At 40.4% G+C, this 17,771-nt stretch overlaps 1 protein-coding gene and 22 non-coding genes across 24 annotated transcripts in view; 1 reads left to right on the top strand and 22 right to left on the bottom strand.

Moving 5' to 3' along the window:
* Window positions 1-154: 154 nt before the first annotated feature.
* Window positions 155-227, bottom strand: trnak-uuu (transfer RNA lysine (anticodon UUU)). Its single transcript has one exon. It is a non-coding gene; the product is annotated as a tRNA-Lys (tRNA).
* Window positions 228-471: 244 nt separating this feature from the next.
* trnak-uuu (transfer RNA lysine (anticodon UUU)) lies at window positions 472-544 on the bottom strand. The gene has a single exon. It is a non-coding gene; the product is annotated as a tRNA-Lys (tRNA).
* Window positions 545-1,105: 561 nt separating this feature from the next.
* On the bottom strand, window positions 1,106-1,178 carry trnak-uuu (transfer RNA lysine (anticodon UUU)). Its single transcript has one exon. It is a non-coding gene; the product is annotated as a tRNA-Lys (tRNA).
* Window positions 1,179-1,739: 561 nt separating this feature from the next.
* trnak-uuu (transfer RNA lysine (anticodon UUU)) lies at window positions 1,740-1,812 on the bottom strand. The gene has a single exon. It is a non-coding gene; the product is annotated as a tRNA-Lys (tRNA).
* Window positions 1,813-2,373: 561 nt separating this feature from the next.
* Window positions 2,374-2,446, bottom strand: trnak-uuu (transfer RNA lysine (anticodon UUU)). The gene has a single exon. It is a non-coding gene; the product is annotated as a tRNA-Lys (tRNA).
* A 561-nt stretch (window positions 2,447-3,007) lies between these two features.
* Window positions 3,008-3,080, bottom strand: trnak-uuu (transfer RNA lysine (anticodon UUU)). The gene has a single exon. It is a non-coding gene; the product is annotated as a tRNA-Lys (tRNA).
* Window positions 3,081-3,641: 561 nt separating this feature from the next.
* On the bottom strand, window positions 3,642-3,714 carry trnak-uuu (transfer RNA lysine (anticodon UUU)). Its single transcript has one exon. It is a non-coding gene; the product is annotated as a tRNA-Lys (tRNA).
* A 244-nt stretch (window positions 3,715-3,958) lies between these two features.
* Window positions 3,959-4,031, bottom strand: trnak-uuu (transfer RNA lysine (anticodon UUU)). Its single transcript has one exon. It is a non-coding gene; the product is annotated as a tRNA-Lys (tRNA).
* Window positions 4,032-4,275: 244 nt separating this feature from the next.
* trnak-uuu (transfer RNA lysine (anticodon UUU)) lies at window positions 4,276-4,348 on the bottom strand. Its single transcript has one exon. It is a non-coding gene; the product is annotated as a tRNA-Lys (tRNA).
* Window positions 4,349-4,909: 561 nt separating this feature from the next.
* On the bottom strand, window positions 4,910-4,982 carry trnak-uuu (transfer RNA lysine (anticodon UUU)). Its single transcript has one exon. It is a non-coding gene; the product is annotated as a tRNA-Lys (tRNA).
* Window positions 4,983-5,226: 244 nt separating this feature from the next.
* On the bottom strand, window positions 5,227-5,299 carry trnak-uuu (transfer RNA lysine (anticodon UUU)). The gene has a single exon. It is a non-coding gene; the product is annotated as a tRNA-Lys (tRNA).
* A 1,194-nt stretch (window positions 5,300-6,493) lies between these two features.
* Window positions 6,494-6,566, bottom strand: trnak-uuu (transfer RNA lysine (anticodon UUU)). Its single transcript has one exon. It is a non-coding gene; the product is annotated as a tRNA-Lys (tRNA).
* Window positions 6,567-7,127: 561 nt separating this feature from the next.
* On the bottom strand, window positions 7,128-7,200 carry trnak-uuu (transfer RNA lysine (anticodon UUU)). The gene has a single exon. It is a non-coding gene; the product is annotated as a tRNA-Lys (tRNA).
* A 244-nt stretch (window positions 7,201-7,444) lies between these two features.
* Window positions 7,445-7,517, bottom strand: trnak-uuu (transfer RNA lysine (anticodon UUU)). The gene has a single exon. It is a non-coding gene; the product is annotated as a tRNA-Lys (tRNA).
* An 878-nt stretch (window positions 7,518-8,395) lies between these two features.
* Window positions 8,396-8,468, bottom strand: trnak-uuu (transfer RNA lysine (anticodon UUU)). The gene has a single exon. It is a non-coding gene; the product is annotated as a tRNA-Lys (tRNA).
* Window positions 8,469-9,029: 561 nt separating this feature from the next.
* trnak-uuu (transfer RNA lysine (anticodon UUU)) lies at window positions 9,030-9,102 on the bottom strand. The gene has a single exon. It is a non-coding gene; the product is annotated as a tRNA-Lys (tRNA).
* Window positions 9,103-9,662: 560 nt separating this feature from the next.
* On the bottom strand, window positions 9,663-9,735 carry trnak-uuu (transfer RNA lysine (anticodon UUU)). Its single transcript has one exon. It is a non-coding gene; the product is annotated as a tRNA-Lys (tRNA).
* A 244-nt stretch (window positions 9,736-9,979) lies between these two features.
* trnak-uuu (transfer RNA lysine (anticodon UUU)) lies at window positions 9,980-10,052 on the bottom strand. Its single transcript has one exon. It is a non-coding gene; the product is annotated as a tRNA-Lys (tRNA).
* An 878-nt stretch (window positions 10,053-10,930) lies between these two features.
* On the bottom strand, window positions 10,931-11,003 carry trnak-uuu (transfer RNA lysine (anticodon UUU)). The gene has a single exon. It is a non-coding gene; the product is annotated as a tRNA-Lys (tRNA).
* An 878-nt stretch (window positions 11,004-11,881) lies between these two features.
* trnak-uuu (transfer RNA lysine (anticodon UUU)) lies at window positions 11,882-11,954 on the bottom strand. Its single transcript has one exon. It is a non-coding gene; the product is annotated as a tRNA-Lys (tRNA).
* A 237-nt stretch (window positions 11,955-12,191) lies between these two features.
* On the bottom strand, window positions 12,192-12,264 carry trnak-uuu (transfer RNA lysine (anticodon UUU)). The gene has a single exon. It is a non-coding gene; the product is annotated as a tRNA-Lys (tRNA).
* Window positions 12,265-12,508: 244 nt separating this feature from the next.
* trnak-uuu (transfer RNA lysine (anticodon UUU)) lies at window positions 12,509-12,581 on the bottom strand. Its single transcript has one exon. It is a non-coding gene; the product is annotated as a tRNA-Lys (tRNA).
* Window positions 12,582-15,972: 3,391 nt separating this feature from the next.
* igf2bp2a (insulin-like growth factor 2 mRNA binding protein 2a) overlaps window positions 15,973-17,771 on the top strand; it is an 84,868-nt gene continuing 83,069 nt past the window's right edge. For both annotated transcript variants that reach the window (XM_088353003.1, XM_088353002.1), the window contains exon 1: window positions 15,973-16,315. In XM_088353003.1, the coding sequence (XP_088209129.1) occupies window positions 16,141-16,315 (175 nt within the window). In that variant the 5' untranslated portion in view covers window positions 15,973-16,140. The remainder of the gene's footprint in view (window positions 16,316-17,771) is intronic.

Here is a 17,771-nt window from a genome sequence, read left to right as displayed (position 1 = left end):
TGTATGTATTTCCTGTCTGGTACTTTGGTTTGTTGTACAGTTAGGTGGGAATGTGGGTTTGTGTGGAAATATTTTGTTATTTATTAAAACATTTTTAAAAAGGTATTAACTTGATTCAATGTTGTAAAAGGATCCAAGAGAGAAAAAAGGACTCCGCCCGAATAGGGACTTGAACCCTAGACCCTCAGATTAAAAGTCTGATGCTCTACCGACTGAGCTATCTGGGCTCTGATGCTTATTTTGCGAGAGTAACACGAGGCCGCATTGTCTTCTGGGCATAGAGCAGCCGATGATCCCTTGGGCTGTGTTGATTGTGCTGTATGTATTTCCTGTCTGGTACTTTGGTTTGTTGTACAGTTAGGTGGGAATGTAGGTTTGTGTGGAAATATTTAGTCATTTATTAAAACATTTTTAAAAAGGTATTAACTTGATTCAATGTTGTAAAAGGATCCAAGAGAGAAAAAAGGACTCCGCCCGAATAGGGACTTGAACCCTAGACCCTCAGATTAAAAGTCTGATGCTCTACCGACTGAGCTATCCGAACTCTGATGATTATTTTGCGAGAGTAACACGAGGCCGCATTGTCTTCTGGGCAGAGAGCAGCCGATGATCCCTTGGGCTGTGTTGATTGTGCTGTATGTATTTCCTGTCTGGTACTTTGGTTTGTTGTACAGTTAGGTGGGAATGTGGGTTTGTGTGGAAATATTTTGTTATTTATTTAAACATTTTTAAAAAGGTATTAACTTGATTCAATGTTGTAAAAGGATCCAAGAGAGAAAAAAAGACTCTGCCCGAATAGGGACTTGAACCCTAGACCCTCAGATTAAAAGACTGATGCTCTACCGACTGTGCTTTCCGGGCTCTGATGATTGTTTTGCGAGGGTAATACGAGGCCGCATTGTCTTCTGGGCAGAGAGCAGCCGATGATCCCTTGGGCTGTGTTGATTGTGCTGTATGTATTTCCTGTCTGGTACTTTGGTTTGTTGTACAGTTAGGTGGGAATGTGGGTTTGTGTGGAAATATTTTGTTATTTATTAAAACATTTTTAAAAAGGTATTAACTTGATTCAATGTTGTAAAAGGATCCAAGAGAGAAAAAAGGACTCCGCCCGAATAGGGACTTGAACCCTAGACCCTCAGATTAAAAGTCTGATGCTCTACCGACTGAGCTATCCAGGCTCTGATGTTTGTTTTGCGAGAGTAACACGAGGCCGCATTGTCTTCTGGGCAGAGAGCAGCCGATGATCCCTTGAGCTGTGTTGATTATGCTGTATGTATTTCTTGTCTGGTACTTTGGTTTGTTGTCCAGTTAGGTGGGAATGTGGGTTTGTGTGGAAATATTTAGTCATTTATTAAAACATTTTTAAAAAGGTATTAACTTGATTCAATGTTGTAAGAGGATCCAAGAGAGAAAAAAGGACTCCGCCCGAATAAGGACTTGAACCCTAGACCCTCAGATTAAAAGTCTGATGCTCTACCGACTGTGCTTTCCAGGCTCTGATGATTGTTTTGCGAGGGTAACACGAGGCCGCATTTTCTTCTGGGCAGAGAGCAGCCGATGATCCCTTGGGCTGTGTTGATTGTGCTGTATGTATTTCCTGTCTGGTACTTTGGTTTGTTGTATAGTTAGGTGGGAATGTGGGTTTGTGTGGAAATATTTTGTTATTTATTAAAACATTTTTAAAAAGGTATTAACTTGATTCAATGTTGTAAAAGGATCCAAGAGAGAAAAAAGTACTCCGCCCGAATAGGGACTTGAACCCTTGACCCTCAGATTAAAAGTCTGATGCTCTACCGACTGAGCTATCCGGGCTCTGATGATTATTTTGCGAGAGTAACACGAGGCCGCATTGTCTTCTGGGCAGAGAGCAGCCGATGATCCCTTGGGCTGTGTTGATTATGCTGTATGTATTTCCTGTCTGGTACTTTGGTTTGTTGTACAGTTAGGTGGGAATGTAGGTTTGTGTGGAAATATTTAGTCATTTATTAAAACATTTTTAAAAAGGTATTAACTTGATTCAATGTTGTAAAAGGATCCAAGAGAGAAAAAAGGACTCCGCCCGAATAGGGACTTGAACCCTAGACCCTCAGATTAAAAGTATGATGCTCTACCGACTGAGCTATCCGGGCTCTGATGAATATTTTGCGAGAGTAACACGAGGCCGCATTGTCTTCTGGGCAGAGAGCAGCCGATGATCCCTTGGGCTGTGTTGATTGTGCTGTATGTATTTCCTGTCTGGTACTTTGGTTTGTTGTACAGTTAGGTGGGAATGTGGGTTTGTGTGGAAATATTTTGTTATCTATTAAAACATTTTTAAAAAGGTATTAACTTGATTCAATGTTGTAAAAGGATCCAAGAGAGAAAAAAGGACTCCGCCCGAATAGGGACTTGAACCCTAGACCCTCAGATTAAAAGTCTGATGCTCTACCGACTGAGCTATCTGGGCTCTGATGCTTATTTTGCGAGAGTAACACGAGGCCGCATTGTCTTCTGGGCATAGAGCAGCCGATGATCCCTTGGGCTGTGTTGATTGTGCTGTATGTATTTCCTGTCTGGTACTTTGGTTTGTTGTACAGTTAGGTGGGAATGTGGGTTTGTGTGGAAATATTTTGTTATTTATTTAAACATTTTTAAAAAGGTATTAACTTGATTCAATGTTGTAAAAGGATCCAAGAGAGAAAAAAAGACTCTGCCCGAGTAGGGACTTGAACCCTAGACCCTCAGATTAAAAGACTGATGCTCTACCGACTGTGCTTTCCGGGCTCTGATGATTGTCTTGCGAGGGTAATACGAGGCCGCATTGTCTTCTGGGCAGAGAGCAGCCGATGATCCCTTGGGCTGTGTTGATTGTGCTGTATGTATTTCCTGTCTGGTACTTTGGTTTGTTGTACAGTTAGGTGGGAATGTGGGTTTGTGTGGAAATATTTTGTTATTTATTAAAACATTTTTAAAAAGGTATTAACTTGATTCAATGTTGTAAAAGGATCCAAGAGAGAAAAAAGGACTCCGCCCGAATAGGGACTTGAACCCTAGACCCTCAGATTAAAAGTCTGATGCTCTACCGACTGAGCTATCCAGGCTCTGATGTTTGTTTTGTGAGAGTAACACGAGGCCGCATTGTCTTCTGGGCAGAGAGCAGCCGATGATCCCTTGAGCTGTGTTGATTATGCTGTATGTATTTCTTGTCTGGTACTTTGGTTTGTTGTACAGTTAGGTGGGAATGTGGGTTTGTGTGGAAATATTTTGTTATTTATTTAAACATTTTTAAAAAGGTATGAACTTGATTCAATGTTGTAAAAGGATCCAAGAGAGAAAAAAAGACTCTGCCCGAATAGGGACTTGAACCCTAGACCCTCAGATTAAAAGACTGATGCTCTACCGACTGTGCTTTCCGGGCTCTGATGATTGTTTTGCGAGGGTAATACGAGGCCGCATTGTCTTCTGGGCAGAGAGCAGCCGATGATCCCTTGGGCTGTGTTGATTGTGCTGTATGTATTTCCTGTCTGGTACTTTGGTTTGTTGTACAGTTAGGTGGGAATGTGGGTTTGTGTGGAAATATTTTGTTATTTATTAAAACATTTTTAAAAAGGTATTAACTTGATTCAATGTTGTAAAAGGATCCAAGAGAGAAAAAAGGACTCCGCCCGAATAGGGACTTGAACCCTAGACCCTCAGATTAAAAGTCTGATGCTCTACCGACTGAGCTATCCAGGCTCTGATGTTTGTTTTGCGAGAGTAACACGAGGCCGCATTGTCTTCTGGGCAGAGAGCGGCCGATGATCCCTTGGGCTGTGTTGATTGTGCTGTATGTATTTCCTGTCTGGTACTTTGGTTTGTTGTACAGTTAGGTGGGAATGTGGGTTTGTGTGGAAATATTGTGTTATTTATTAAAACATTTTTAAAAAGGTATTAACTTGATTCAATGTTGTAAAAGGATCCAAGAGAGAAAAAAGTACTCCGCCCGAATAGGGACTTGAACCCTAGACCCTCAGATTAAAAGTCTGATGCTCTACCGACTGAGCTATCCAGGCTCTGATGTTTGTTTTGCGAGGGTAACACGAGGCCGCATTTTCTTCTGGGCAGAGAGCAGCCGATGATCCCTTGGGCTGTGTTGATTGTGCTGTATGTATTTCCTGTCTGGTACTTTGGTTTGTTGTATAGTTAGGTGGGAATGTGGGTTTGTGTGGAAATATTTTGTTATTTATTAAAACATTTTTAAAAAGGTATTAACTTGATTCAATGTTGTAAAAGGATCCAAGAGAGAAAAAAGGACTCCGCCCGAATAGGGACTTGAACCCTAGACCCTCAGATTAAAAGTCTGATGCTCTACCGACTGAGCTATCCAGGCTCTGATGTTTGTTTTGCGAGAGTAACACGAGGCCGCATTGTCTTCTGGGCAGAGAGCAGCCGATGATCCCTTGAGCTGTGTTGATTATGCTGTATGTATTTCTTGTCTGGTACTTTGGTTTGTTGTCCAGTTAGGTGGGAATGTGGGTTTGTGTGGAAATATTTAGTCATTTATTAAAACATTTTTAAAAAGGTATTAACTTGATTCAATGTTGTAAGAGGATCCAAGAGAGAAAAAAGGACTCCGCCCGAATAAGGACTTGAACCCTAGACCCTCAGATTAAAAGTCTGATGCTCTACCGACTGTGCTTTCCAGGCTCTGATGATTGTTTTGCGAGGGTAACACGAGGCCGCATTTTCTTCTGGGCAGAGAGCAGCCGATGATCCCTTGGGCTGTGTTGATTGTGCTGTATGTATTTCCTGTCTGGTACTTTGGTTTGTTGTATAGTTAGGTGGGAATGTGGGTTTGTGTGGAAATATTTTGTTATTTATTAAAACATTTTTAAAAAGGTATTAACTTGATTCAATGTTGTAAAAGGATCCAAGAGAGAAAAAAGTACTCCGCCCGAATAGGGACTTGAACCCTTGACCCTCAGATTAAAAGTCTGATGCTCTACCGACTGAGCTATCCAGGCTCTGATGATTATTTTGCGAGAGTAACACGAGGCCGCATTGTCTTCTGGGCAGAGAGCAGCCGATGATCCCTTGGGCTGTGTTGATTATGCTGTATGTATTTCCTGTCTGGTACTTTGGTTTGTTGTACAGTTAGGTGGGAATGTAGGTTTGTGTGGAAATATTTAGTCATTTATTAAAACATTTTTAAAAAGGTATTAACTTGATTCAATGTTGTAAAAGGATCCAAGAGAGAAAAAAGGACTCCGCCCGAATAGGGACTTGAACCCTAGACCCTCAGATTAAAAGTCTGATGCTCTACCGACTGAGCTATCTGGGCTCTGATGCTTATTTTGCGAGAGTAACACGAGGCCGCATTGTCTTCTGGGCATAGAGCAGCCGATGATCCCTTGGGCTGTGTTGATTGTGCTGTATGTATTTCCTGTCTGGTACTTTGGTTTGTTGTACAGTTAGGTGGGAATGTGGGTTTGTGTGGAAATATTTTGTTATTTATTAAAACATTTTTAAAAAGGTATTAACTTGATTCAATGCTGTAAAAGGATCCAAGAGAGAAAAAAGGACTCAACCCGAGTAGGGACTTGAACCCTAGACCCTCAGATTAAAAGTCTGATGCTCTACCGACTGAGCTATCCAGGCTCTGATGATTGTTTTGCGAGGGTAACACGAGGCCGCATTTTCTTCTGGGCAGAGAGCAGCCGATGATCCCTTGGGCTGTGTTGATTATGCTGTATGTATTTCCTGTATGGTACTTTGGTTTGTTGTACAGTTAGGTGGGAATGTAGGTTTGTGTGGAAATATTTAGTCATTTATTAAAACATTTTTAAAAAGGTATTAACTTGATTCAATGTTGTAACGGGATCCAAGAGAGAAAAAAGGACTCCGCTTGAATAGGGACTTGAACCCTAGACCCTCAGATTAAAAGTCTGATGCTCTACCGACTGAACTATCCAGGACCTGATAAAATGTTTTCCAGGGTAACTCGAGGTCGCATTGTCTTCTGGGCAGAGAGCGGCCGATGATCTCTCGGGCTGTGTTGATCACGCTGTATGTATTTCCTGTCTGGTACTTTGGTTTGTTGTACAGTTAGGTGGGAATGTGGGTTTGTGTGGAAATATTTAGTCATTTATTAAAACATTTTTAAAAAGGTATTAACATGATTCAATGTTGTAAAAGGATCCAAGAGAGAAAAAAAGACCCGCCTGAATAGGGGCTTGAACCCTAGGCCCTCAGATTAAAAGTCTGATGCTCTACTGACTGAGCTATCTGGGTTCTGATGATAGTTTTGCCAGGGTAACACGAGGCCGCATTTTCTTCTGGGCAGAGAGCAGCCGATGATCCCTTGGGCTGTGTTGATTATGCTGTATGTATTTCCTGTCTGGTACTTTGGTTTGTTGTACAGTTAGGTGGGAATGTGGGTTTGTGTGGAAATATTTTGTTTTTTTTTTAAACATTTTTAAAAAGGTATTAACTTGATTCAATGTTGTAAAAGGATCCAAGAGAGAAAAAAGGACTCCGCCCGAATAGGGACTTGAACCCTAGACCCTCAGATTAAAAGTCTGATGCTCTACCGACTGAGCTATCCGGGCTCTGATGATTATTTTGCGAGAGTAACACGAGGCCGCATTGTCTTCTGGGCAGAGAGCAGCCGATGATCCCTTGGGCTGTGTTGATTGTGCTGTATGTATTTCCTGTCTGGTACTTTGGTTTGTTGTACAGTTAGGTGGGAATGTGGGTTTGTGTGGAAATATTTTGTTATTTATTTAAACATTTTTAAAAAGGTATGAACTTGATTCAATGTTGTAAAAGGATCCAAGAGAGAAAAAAAGACTCTGCCCGAATAGGGACTTGAACCCTAGACCCTCAGATTAAAAGACTGATGCTCTACCGACTGTGCTTTCCGGGCTCTGATGATTGTTTTGCGAGGGTAATACGAGGCCGCATTGTCTTCTGGACAGAGAGCAGCCGATGATCCCTTGGGCTGTGTTGATTGTGCTGTATGTATTTCCTGTCTGGTACTTTGGTTTGTTGTACAGTTAGGTGGGAATGTGGGTTTGTGTGGAAATATTTTGTTATTTATTAAAACATTTTTAAAAAGGTATTAACTTGATTCAATGTTGTAAAAGGATCCAAGAGAGAAAAAAGGACTCCGCCCGAATAGGGACTTGAACCCTAGACCCTCAGATTAAAAGTCTGATGCTCTACCGACTGAGCTATCCAGGCTCTGATGTTTGTTTTGCGAGGGTAACACGAGGCCGCATTTTCTTCTGGGCAGAGAGCAGCCGATGATCCCTTGGGCTGTGTTGATTGTGCTGTATGTATTTCCTGTCTGGTACTTTGGTTTGTTGTATAGTTAGGTGGGAATGTGGGTTTGTGTGGAAATATTTTGTTATTTATTAAAACATTTTTAAAAAGGTATTAACTTGATTCAATGTTGTAAAAGGATCCAAGAGAGAAAAAAGGACTCCGCCCGAATAGGGACTTGAACCCTAGACCCTCAGATTAAAAGTCTGATGCTCTACCGACTGAGCTATCCAGGCTCTGATGTTTGTTTTGCGAGAGTAACACGAGGCCGCATTGTCTTCTGGGCAGAGAGCAGCCGATGATCCCTTGAGCTGTGTTGATTATGCTGTATGTATTTCTTGTCTGGTACTTTGGTTTGTTGTCCAGTTAGGTGGGAATGTGGGTTTGTGTGGAAATATTTAGTCATTTATTAAAACATTTTTAAAAAGGTATTAACTTGATTCAATGTTGTAAGAGGATCCAAGAGAGAAAAAAGGACTCCGCCCGAATAAGGACTTGAACCCTAGACCCTCAGATTAAAAGTCTGATGCTCTACCGACTGTGCTTTCCAGGCTCTGATGATTGTTTTGCGAGGGTAACACGAGGCCGCATTTTCTTCTGGGCAGAGAGCAGCCGATGATCCCTTGGGCTGTGTTGATTGTGCTGTATGTATTTCCTGTCTGGTACTTTGGTTTGTTGTATAGTTAGGTGGGAATGTGGGTTTGTGTGGAAATATTTTGTTATTTATTAAAACATTTTTAAACAGGTATTAACTTGATTCAATGTTGTAAAAGGATCCAAGAGAGAAAAAAGTACTCCGCCCGAATAGGGACTTGAACCCTAGACCCTCAGATTTAAAGTCTGATGCTCTACCGACTGAGCTATCCAGGCTCTGATGTTTGTTTTGCGAGAGTAACACGAGGCCGCATTGTCTTCTGGGCAGAGAGCGGCCGATGATCCCTTGGGCTGTGTTGATTGTGCTGTATGTATTTCCTGTCTGGTACTTTGGTTTGTTGTACAGTTAGGTGGGAATGTAGGTTTGTGTGGAAATATTTAGTCATTTATTAAAACATTTTTAAAAAGGTATTAACTTGATTCAATGTTGTAAAAGGATCCAAGAGAGAAAAAAAGACTCCGCCCGAATAGGGACTTAAACCCTAGACCCTCAGATTAAAAGTCTGATGCTCTACCGACTGAGCTATCTGGGCTCTGATGCTTATTTTGCGAGAGTAACACGAGGCCGCATTGTCTTCTGGGCATAGAGCAGCCGATGATCCCTTGGGCTGTGTTGATTGTGCTGTATGTATTTCCTGTCTGGTACTTTGGTTTGTTGTACAGTTAGGTGGGAATGTGGGTTTGTGTGGAAATATTTTGTTATTTATTAAAACATTTTTAAAAAGGTATTAACTTGATTCAATGCTGTAAAAGGATCCAAGAGAGAAAAAAGGACTCAACCCGAGTAGGGACTTGAACCCTAGACCCTCAGATTAAAAGTCTGATGCTCTACCGACTGAGCTATCCAGGCTCTGATGATTGTTTTGCGAGGGTAACACGAGGCCGCATTTTCTTCTGGGCAGAGAGCAGCCGATGATCCCTTGGGCTGTGTTGATTATGCTGTATGTATTTCCTGTATGGTACTTTGGTTTGTTGTACAGTTAGGTGGGAATGTAGGTTTGTGTGGAAATATTTAGTCATTTATTAAAACATTTTTAAAAAGGTATTAACTTGATTCAATGTTGTAACGGGATCCAAGAGAGAAAAAAGGACTCCGCCTGAATAGGGACTTGAACCCTAGACCCTCAGATTAAAAGTCTGATGCTCTACCGACTGAACTATCCAGGCCCTGATAAAATGTTTTCCAGGGTAACTCGAGGTCGCATTGTCTTCTGGGCAGAGAGCGGCCGATGATCTCTCGGGCTGTGTTGATCACGCTGTATGTATTTCCTGTCTGGTACTTTGGTTTGTTGTACAGTTAGGTGGGAATGTGGGTTTGTGTGGAAATATTTAATCATTTATTAAAACATTTTTAAAAAGGTATTAACATGATTCAATGTTGTAAAAGGATCCAAGAGAGAAAAAAAGACCCGCCTGAATAGGGGCTTGAACCCTAGGCCCTCAGATTAAAAGTCTGATGCTCTACTGACTGAGCTATCTGGGTTCTGATGATAGTTTTGCCAGGGTAACACGAGGCCGCATTTTCTTCTGGGCAGAGAGCAGCCGATGATCCCTTGGGCTGTGTTGATTATGCTGTATGTATTTCCTGTCTGGTACTTTGGTTTGTTGTACAGTTAGGTGGGAATGTGGGTTTGTGTGGAAATATTTTGTTATTTATTAAAACATTTTTAAAAAGGTATTAACTTGATTCAATGTTGTAAAAGGATCCAAGAGAGAAAAAAGGACTCCGCCCGAATAGGGACTTGAACCCTAGACCCTCAGATTAAAAGTCTGATGCTCTACCGACTGAGCTATCCGGGCTCTGATGATTATTTTGCGAGAGTAACACGAGGCCGCATTGTCTTCTGGGCAGAGAGCAGCCGATGATCCCTTGGGCTGTGTTGATTGTGCTGTATGTATTTCCTGTCTGGTACTTTGGTTTGTTGTACAGTTAGGTGGGAATGTGGGTTTGTGTGGAAATATTTTGTTATTTATTTAAACATTTTTAAAAAGGTATGAACTTGATTCAATGTTGTAAAAGGATCCAAGAGAGAAAAAAGGACTCCGCCCGAATAGGGACTTGAACCCTAGACCCTCAGATTAAAAGTCTGATGCTCTACCGACTGAGCTATCCAGGCTCTGATGTTTGTTTTGCGAGAGTAACACGAGGCCGCATTGTCTTCTGGGCAGAGAGCGGCCGATGATCCCTTGGGCTGTGTTGATTGTGCTGTATGTATTTCCTGTCTGGTACTTTGGTTTGTTGTACAGTTAGGTGGGAATGTGGGTTTGTGTGGAAATATTGTGTTATTTATTAAAACATTTTTAAAAAGGTATTAACTTGATTCAATGTTGTAAAAGGATCCAAGAGAGAAAAAAGTACTCCGCCCGAATAGGGACTTGAACCCTAGACCCTCAGATTAAAAGTCTGATGCTCTACCGACTGAGCTAACCAGGCTCTGATGTTTGTTTTGCGAGGGTAACACGAGGCCGCATTTTCTTCTGGGCAGAGAGCAGCCGATGATCCCTTGGGCTGTGTTGATTGTGTTGTATGTATTTCCTGTCTGGTACTTTGGTTTGTTGTATAGTTAGGTGGGAATGTGGGTTTGTGTGGAAATATTTTGTTATTTATTAAAACATTTTTAAAAAGGTATTAACTTGATTCAATGTTGTAAAAGGATCCAAGAGAGAAAAAAGTACTCCGCCCGAATAGGGACTTGAACCCTTGACCCTCAGATTAAAAGTCTGATGCTGTACCGACTGAGCTATCCAGGCTCTGATATTTGTTTTGCGAGAGTAACACGAGGCCGCATTGTCTTCTGGGCAGAGAGCAGCCGATGATCCCTTGAGCTGTGTTGATTATGCTGTATGTATTTCCTGTCTGGTACTTTGGTTTGTTGTACAGTTAGGTGGGAATGTGGGTTTGTGTGGAAATATTTTGTTATCTATTAAAACATTTTTAAAAAGGTATTAACTTGATTCAATGTTGTAAAAGGATCCAAGAGAGAAAAAAGGACTCCGCCCGAATAGGGACTTGAACCCTAGACCCTCAGATTAAAAGTCTGATGCTCTACCGACTGAGCTATCCGGGCTCTGACAATTATTTTGCGAGAGTAACACGAGGCCGCATTGTCTTCTGGGCAGAGAGCAGCCGATGATCCCTTGGGCTGTGTTGATTATGCTGTATGTATTTCCTGTCTGGTACTTTGGTTTGTTGTACAGTTAGGTGGGAATGTAGGTTTGTGTGGAAATATTTAGTCATTTATTAAAACATTTTTAAAAAGGTATTAACTTGATTCAATGTTGTAAAAGGATCCAAGAGAGAAAAAAGGACTCCGCCCGAATAGGGACTTGAACCCTAGACCCTCAGATTAAAAGTATGATGCTCTACCGACTGAGCTATCCGGGCTCTGATGATTGTAATGCGAGGGTAACACGAGGCTGCATTTTCTTCTGGGCAGAGAGCAGCCGATGATCCCTTGGGCTGTGTTGATTATGCTGTATGTATTTCCTGTCTGGTACTTTGGTTTGTTGTACAGTTAGGTGGGAATGTAGGTTTGTGTGGAAATATTTAGTCATTTATTAAAACATTTTTAAAAAGGTATTAACTTGATTCAATGTTGTAAAAGGATCCAAGAGAGAAAAAAGGACTCCGCCCGAATAGGGACTTGAACCCTAGACCCTCAGATTAAAAGTATGATGCTCTACCGACTGAGCTATCCGGGCTCTGATGATTGTAATGCGAGGGTAACACGAGGCTGCATTTTCTTCTGGGCAGAGAGCAGCCGATGATCCCTTGGGCTGTGTTGATTATGCTGTATGTATTTCCTGTCTGGTACTTTGGTTTGTTGTACAGTTAGGTGGGAATGTAGGTTTGTGTGGAAATATTTAGTCATTTATTAAAACATTTTTAAAAAGGTATTAACTTGATTCAATGTTGTAAAAGGATCCAAGAGAGAAAAGAGGACTCCGCCCGAATAGGGACTTGAACCCTAGACCCTCAGATTAAATGTCTGATGCTCTACCGACTGAGCTATCCGGGCTCTGATGATTGTTTTGCGAGGGTAACACGAGGCCGCATTTTCTTCTGGGCAAAGAGCAGCCAATGATCCCTTGGGCTGTGTTGATTACGCTGTATGTATTTCCCCTATTGGTTTGTTGTACAGTTAGGTGGGAATGTAGGTTTGTGTGGAAATATTTAGTCATTTATTAAAACATTTTTAAAAAGGTACTAACTTGATTCAATGTTGTAAAAGGATCCAAGAGAGAAAAAAGGACTCCGCCCGAATAGGGACTTGAACCCTAGACCCTCAGATTAAAAGTCTGATGCTCTACCGACTGAGCTATCTGGGCTCTGATGATTATTTTGCGAGAGTAACACGAGGCCGCATTGTCTTCTGGGCAGAGAGCAGCCGATGATCCCTTGGGCTGTGTTGATTATGCTGTATGTATTTCCTGTATGGTACTTTGGTTTGTTTTACAGTTAGGTGGGAATGTGGGTTTGTGTGGAAATATTTAGTCATTTATTAAAACATTTTTAAAAAGGTATTAACTTGATTCAATGTTGTAAAAGGATCCAAGAGAGAAAAAAGGACTCCGCCCGAATAGGGACTTGAACCCTAGACCCTCAGATTAAAAGTCTGATGCTCTACCGACTGAGCTATCCGGGCTCTGATGATTATTTTGCGAGAGTAACACGAGGCCGCATTGTCTTCTGGGCAGAGAGCAGCCGATGATCCCTTGGGCTGTGTTGATTGTGCTGTATGTATTTCCTGTCTGGTACTTTGGTTTGTTGTACAGTTAGGTGGGAATGTGGGTTTGTGTGGAAATATTTTGTTATTTATTAAAACATTTTTAAAAAGGTATTAACTTGATTCAATGTTGTAAAAGGATCCAAGAGAGAAAAAAGGACTCCGCCCGAATAGGGACTTGAACCCTAGACCCTCAGATTAAAAGTATGATGCTCTACCGACTGAGCTATCCAGGCCCTGATAAAGATTTTTCCCGGGTAACTCGAGGTCGCATTGTCTTCTGGGCAGGGAGCGGCCGATGATCTCTCGGGCTGTGTTGATCACGCTGTATGTATAATTTGATTCAATGTTGTAAAAGGATCCAAGAGAGAAAAAAAAATAATCCGACCAAACAGCCATTTGAACCTTGGACCCTCAGATTAAAAGTCTGATGCTCTACCGACTGAGCTATCCAGGCTCTGATCAACAGTATTGATGGCCTTGCTTGGACTTAACAAGCCTGCAATGTCTTCTAGGCAGAGAGCAGCCGATGAGCTTTCGGGCTGTGTTTATTACGCTGTATCTTTTTCTTTCTGTGCTCAAGTATACCGGTGAGGCTTTGCAAAAGGTTGACATACAATAGCTCATGGAAACCAGTACTACCTGTTTCAAGCGGGGCAGCAAACTCCTACCCCAAATAATCAGCCTTGAGACAAATGGGCACCACCAGATTCTACTTTCCCACAATACACCAAAGGAAGTGGTGCCCCTAAAACCTTGGCAGTTAAGGGTTTTGTGAACTGTTAACATTAGCAGTCACAAGTTGAATCCAAAGGAGTCCTTTTTTTATTATAAGTAATATAACAGAACTAATACATTTGCTATAGTAGAATAAAAAATAAATAAATACAGCTGTTTTATTATCTATTGTTTTAAATATTTCCCCGCCATTAAATGATTGTTTTGCATACATCTTAGATTCTCTTTATTGTCATTGATAACAATGTAGTGGACATTATTTGCAACGAGATTAGATCTTACACTCTGGGATAAACACATAATAAATACCTAAAACGGAAAAATAAAGAAAAAGAATGTGATGATAAATGTGAACAAGGTATTTCATATTTAGGATATTTTCCACTATTTAGGAATTGTGATGGCTTTTCCAAACAAGAACTCACTTTTTTGAAAAAATATTTTACAAATGCAACACATCACCTTTTTTATTCGACTCTATTTGCATTCGCTTATAGATGAATTACTGACCTTGGGCGTCGTGACTAGCAAGGTGACTCCACTAATTGATTGTATAAAATGTCGGGTACTCTTCAATACATGTTTATGTACACGTCTTTGCAGATTTTTTACTTGCATCAAGGAAAACTATTGTAACTACTGTATTATGATACAATTAATACTATTGTATGATGAATTTTATATGTAGATTATGATATATCTTTAGGATATTTCTATAAATTGATATGAACCTGTTGGCATATTATTACTTGCCTAGAAATAACCAACAATCATTAGGATTCCACTCCAATTATTACTATTCTGTTAGTGATTTGATTGATACAATTCATTTTTATGATATATTTTTATATTTCATGAAACTATTATTTATGCATGGAAAATAAGCAACAAACATAACAATTACAAACCGATCATTTATATTTCATGATTTATTTTATTGAAATGATGGATTTTTGTCATGAACCGGAACAGGACCCAAAAGCGTGACGTTTCCCATATAAGCCTTTTACTTACGGGAAATGGGGAGTCATGCATGTTAGGAATCAGAGGCCGACGAGATCAATTCAAATTGCCCGAGCAGATATCGGACAGATGGGGTCGATAACGGACAGGATGGGATAGACAGGAATGATATCAAAACAGGATATCGAAATTAAACAGGGCCGAGTCGAAACCCACGTCTTGCGGGGCAGAGGTTCGTTGACGGACTGACAAAAGAAGAGTGAGAGCACTGAGCTTAAATAGACGGAAAGCCAATCTGTCAACGAGCCGCAGCTGGCGCCACACGGGCAGGGCAAATTGGGTGCCATGGCAACCGTGACAGATTTTAGTATATATCTTTGATATTTTAATCTTGTTTGTGTACATATTAACATATTTTATTACTTGAATGGAACATAACCTACAATAATTACAACCATAATGCATTTTTTTGTTATTTTATACCTAATTTGATTAATATAATTGATTTTATGATATATTTCAATGATATTTCAATGTATTTTTATGTACGTGTTGGCATATTTTTATTTGCATTGAAAATAACCAACAATTATTACTATTGCAATTCAATTATTTATGTTTTATGATTGATTTTGTGTGTATAATTTATTTTCATGATAAATGATTAAACTAATATAATCCAAAACATATGATAACAGTAATGTTTGGATGCAAAGAGTATTGCTATTCAGAATACAAATATAATAGATATTTAGTTTGTGGCTTTTTTATTTGGGAACAGCACAAAATAACATCAAACAACAATTAACAAAAGGAAACAACACAATATTTGCACAAAAAAAAACTTCTTCAATTCAATGGTGTATTACATAAACATAAACTAATACACATACAGTCGTGTGAAATAAAAAAGGAAAATTATAATCATTTTATAAAAAAAACAATTGAATTTCATTGTCTCCATTGTCATGGATATCAACGTTGAGAAACATTGTATGCAACGAGATTAGTCATTGCACTCCAGGGTAAACATATCATGAAGACTTTAAAGAGAGAAATGATAAAGAGTGTCAGGATAAAAGGCAGAAAAGTATTTACAACGTGGTGTATGAAGACAAGTAGTAATGCAATGAAAAGAATAGTGCATCATAACGAAAGTACAATGAAAAGAAAAACATTTAGCAGCACAAAACACCAAAATAAATCACAAGGTATCTATTGTCATCGTTTCTTACATTAACATTTTGCAGCAACAAAAAGAAGAAAAAATATAAGTCGCAATATATGTCATTACTGTTTTGTGCGCGCATTTTGTGTGGTGATTGTCCCGTAAATGTTGATATTTTTTCCTTTTTCGATATTCGAAAAAGTAATCACACATGCCAATTTTGGGTGTTTTCCACGCAAGTCCGAACCAGTAGGGAACCCCTCGTATCACCAAGCAAAGGCTACTTTTTTTTTTGAGGGGCGCTTTTTATTTTAGAGGCGGGGCGTGTTGGCTCCAGAGTAGTGTCGTAACTCCCAGTGAAAAAGAGTTTGGCCAGGGCCAGAGTTGCTGCAAGGGGGGGCTTGCTTTTGCTTATAGCTTTAGTATTTTGTAAAAGGGGGTGCATATTGCCTCATCCCCCAACCATAACCGCCTTTTTTATTTTGCTTTTTTTATTTCCCGTCCCCTGATTTTCCCCTCTTTTTTTTCTTTTGCATATCGCTTAAGGATCTTTTTGGGGATTTTTTATTTCTAATCCCCCACCCCTCTAACCCTTGCTCCTGTCAGATCATGAACAAACTATATGTTGGGAATTTAAGTCCTTCGGTCACTGTGGAGGACTTGCAGCAGCTCTTCGGGGAAAGGAAGCTGCCCGCGGCCGAGCAGGTCCTCGTCAAATCCGGCTATGCCTTTGTGGACTTCCCCGACCAAAACGCGGCCGTGAAGGCAATCGAGCTTCTCTCGGGTGAGTGAAAAGTGATGCTCCATGAGGTGACATGTTTTTCAAACAATATACGGAGTCAGTCAGTGGAGCACATGTGCAATTTTTTGTGCGTAAATGTGTGTGATTTTTTTATGGGTGAGCGTGCAGGGCGCGCGCGTCAAGACTGATTGAATCGGTGATCGATTGCCTGACACTTTTTTTGTGTGTGTGAGTAAGAAAGAAGCGCTTTTATCTCCCTTTCGTAAGACAAGCACCACAAGTCGTGGAATATCCGTGCAGATTCCGTTATAGTGCGCCGATTATTATTTTTTTACAATCAACCCCCGCTGGAATGCATGCGCACGGGGTGTTCTTGATGCTTCGGGTAATTATTTTTCACTTATTTTTTCTTGTGATTTTATTGAAGGGATCCGAGCGAACCCCGCGCGGAAAACTTATCATATGCGTGTTGATGGGACATCTGGCCGTGTTTTTACGAGGTGGCTTGGCGGTGGGTCGCGGGGGTCCGGAGGAAAGAGCCCATAAACAGGTAGCTGAAAAAGGGGGGAGTTGGTGGGTGTTGGATGGGGCGGGGTGGCTGAGGTGAGGCGGCTGCGCCCGGGCTATACTCGGAAACGCCTCCACTAGAGATGAATTGGACTTTACCCCTTTGTACACCCCCTGTACACCCCCTTTTCACTTTTGCACCTTTACCTTAAGGGACGAACCCGGGTCGGGTTTTGATACGAAGGCGCGGGGTGGGAATGCAAAGGCATGGTCGCACAACCCCCTTCCTCCAACTCCCTCATTGGACGCTCTCTATACACAAGGTTGTGATTTTGTTTTAAAAATAATGATCCACAACCTTTTCTGTACCATGGAGCAGTTTTATATCAGACGATATTCTCGTCGCCCGGCCTAAAAATAACATTAATATACATAACGAGAATAATTAGCCTATATCCACTTTGTAATCACTAGGGCTGAAACGAATGACTATTTTATGAATCGCTCGATTATTTTTTCACTTATTGCATGAATCAGATTTCTTTAAAAACAAATTTAACAACAAATATCTTTATTCAAATATTGAAGTTTTGGACGGATAGAAAGATAAAGCACAAAACAACGTACTATTATATAATATAAAACAATAAAAAAGTCCAAGTGTTTGTCAACTAACTTAACAAGAAACAAAAATACATACAAATCTGTAGTGATGTATGAACCTGGAGTTACGTAAAATACTCTTTTCCAAAAACCTTATCCAAAGATCATATTACATTTGGCCTTGTCCTACAAAAGCAAATCGGACAAATAGCAATACATTTCATTTTATGTTTAGCAATGTTTTATATCTTCAAAAATCACCAAAATGTAAACCCAATTTTCAAAATTTGGTCAACCAATTGTTTATTTTATTTTAGCTGAATCTTTAAATATGATAAACATTCCTAAAGTGAGAATGATATAAAATAATCTGCCCCTTGTGTTAAAT

This window comes from Urocampus carinirostris, chromosome 14 (assembly GCF_059441175.1).
Source record: "Urocampus carinirostris isolate Australia breed hairy pipefish chromosome 14, RoL_Ucar_1.0, whole genome shotgun sequence".
Lineage (NCBI taxonomy): Eukaryota > Metazoa > Chordata > Actinopteri > Syngnathiformes > Syngnathidae > Urocampus > Urocampus carinirostris.
This window is presented reverse-complemented; position numbering and strand designations above follow the sequence as displayed.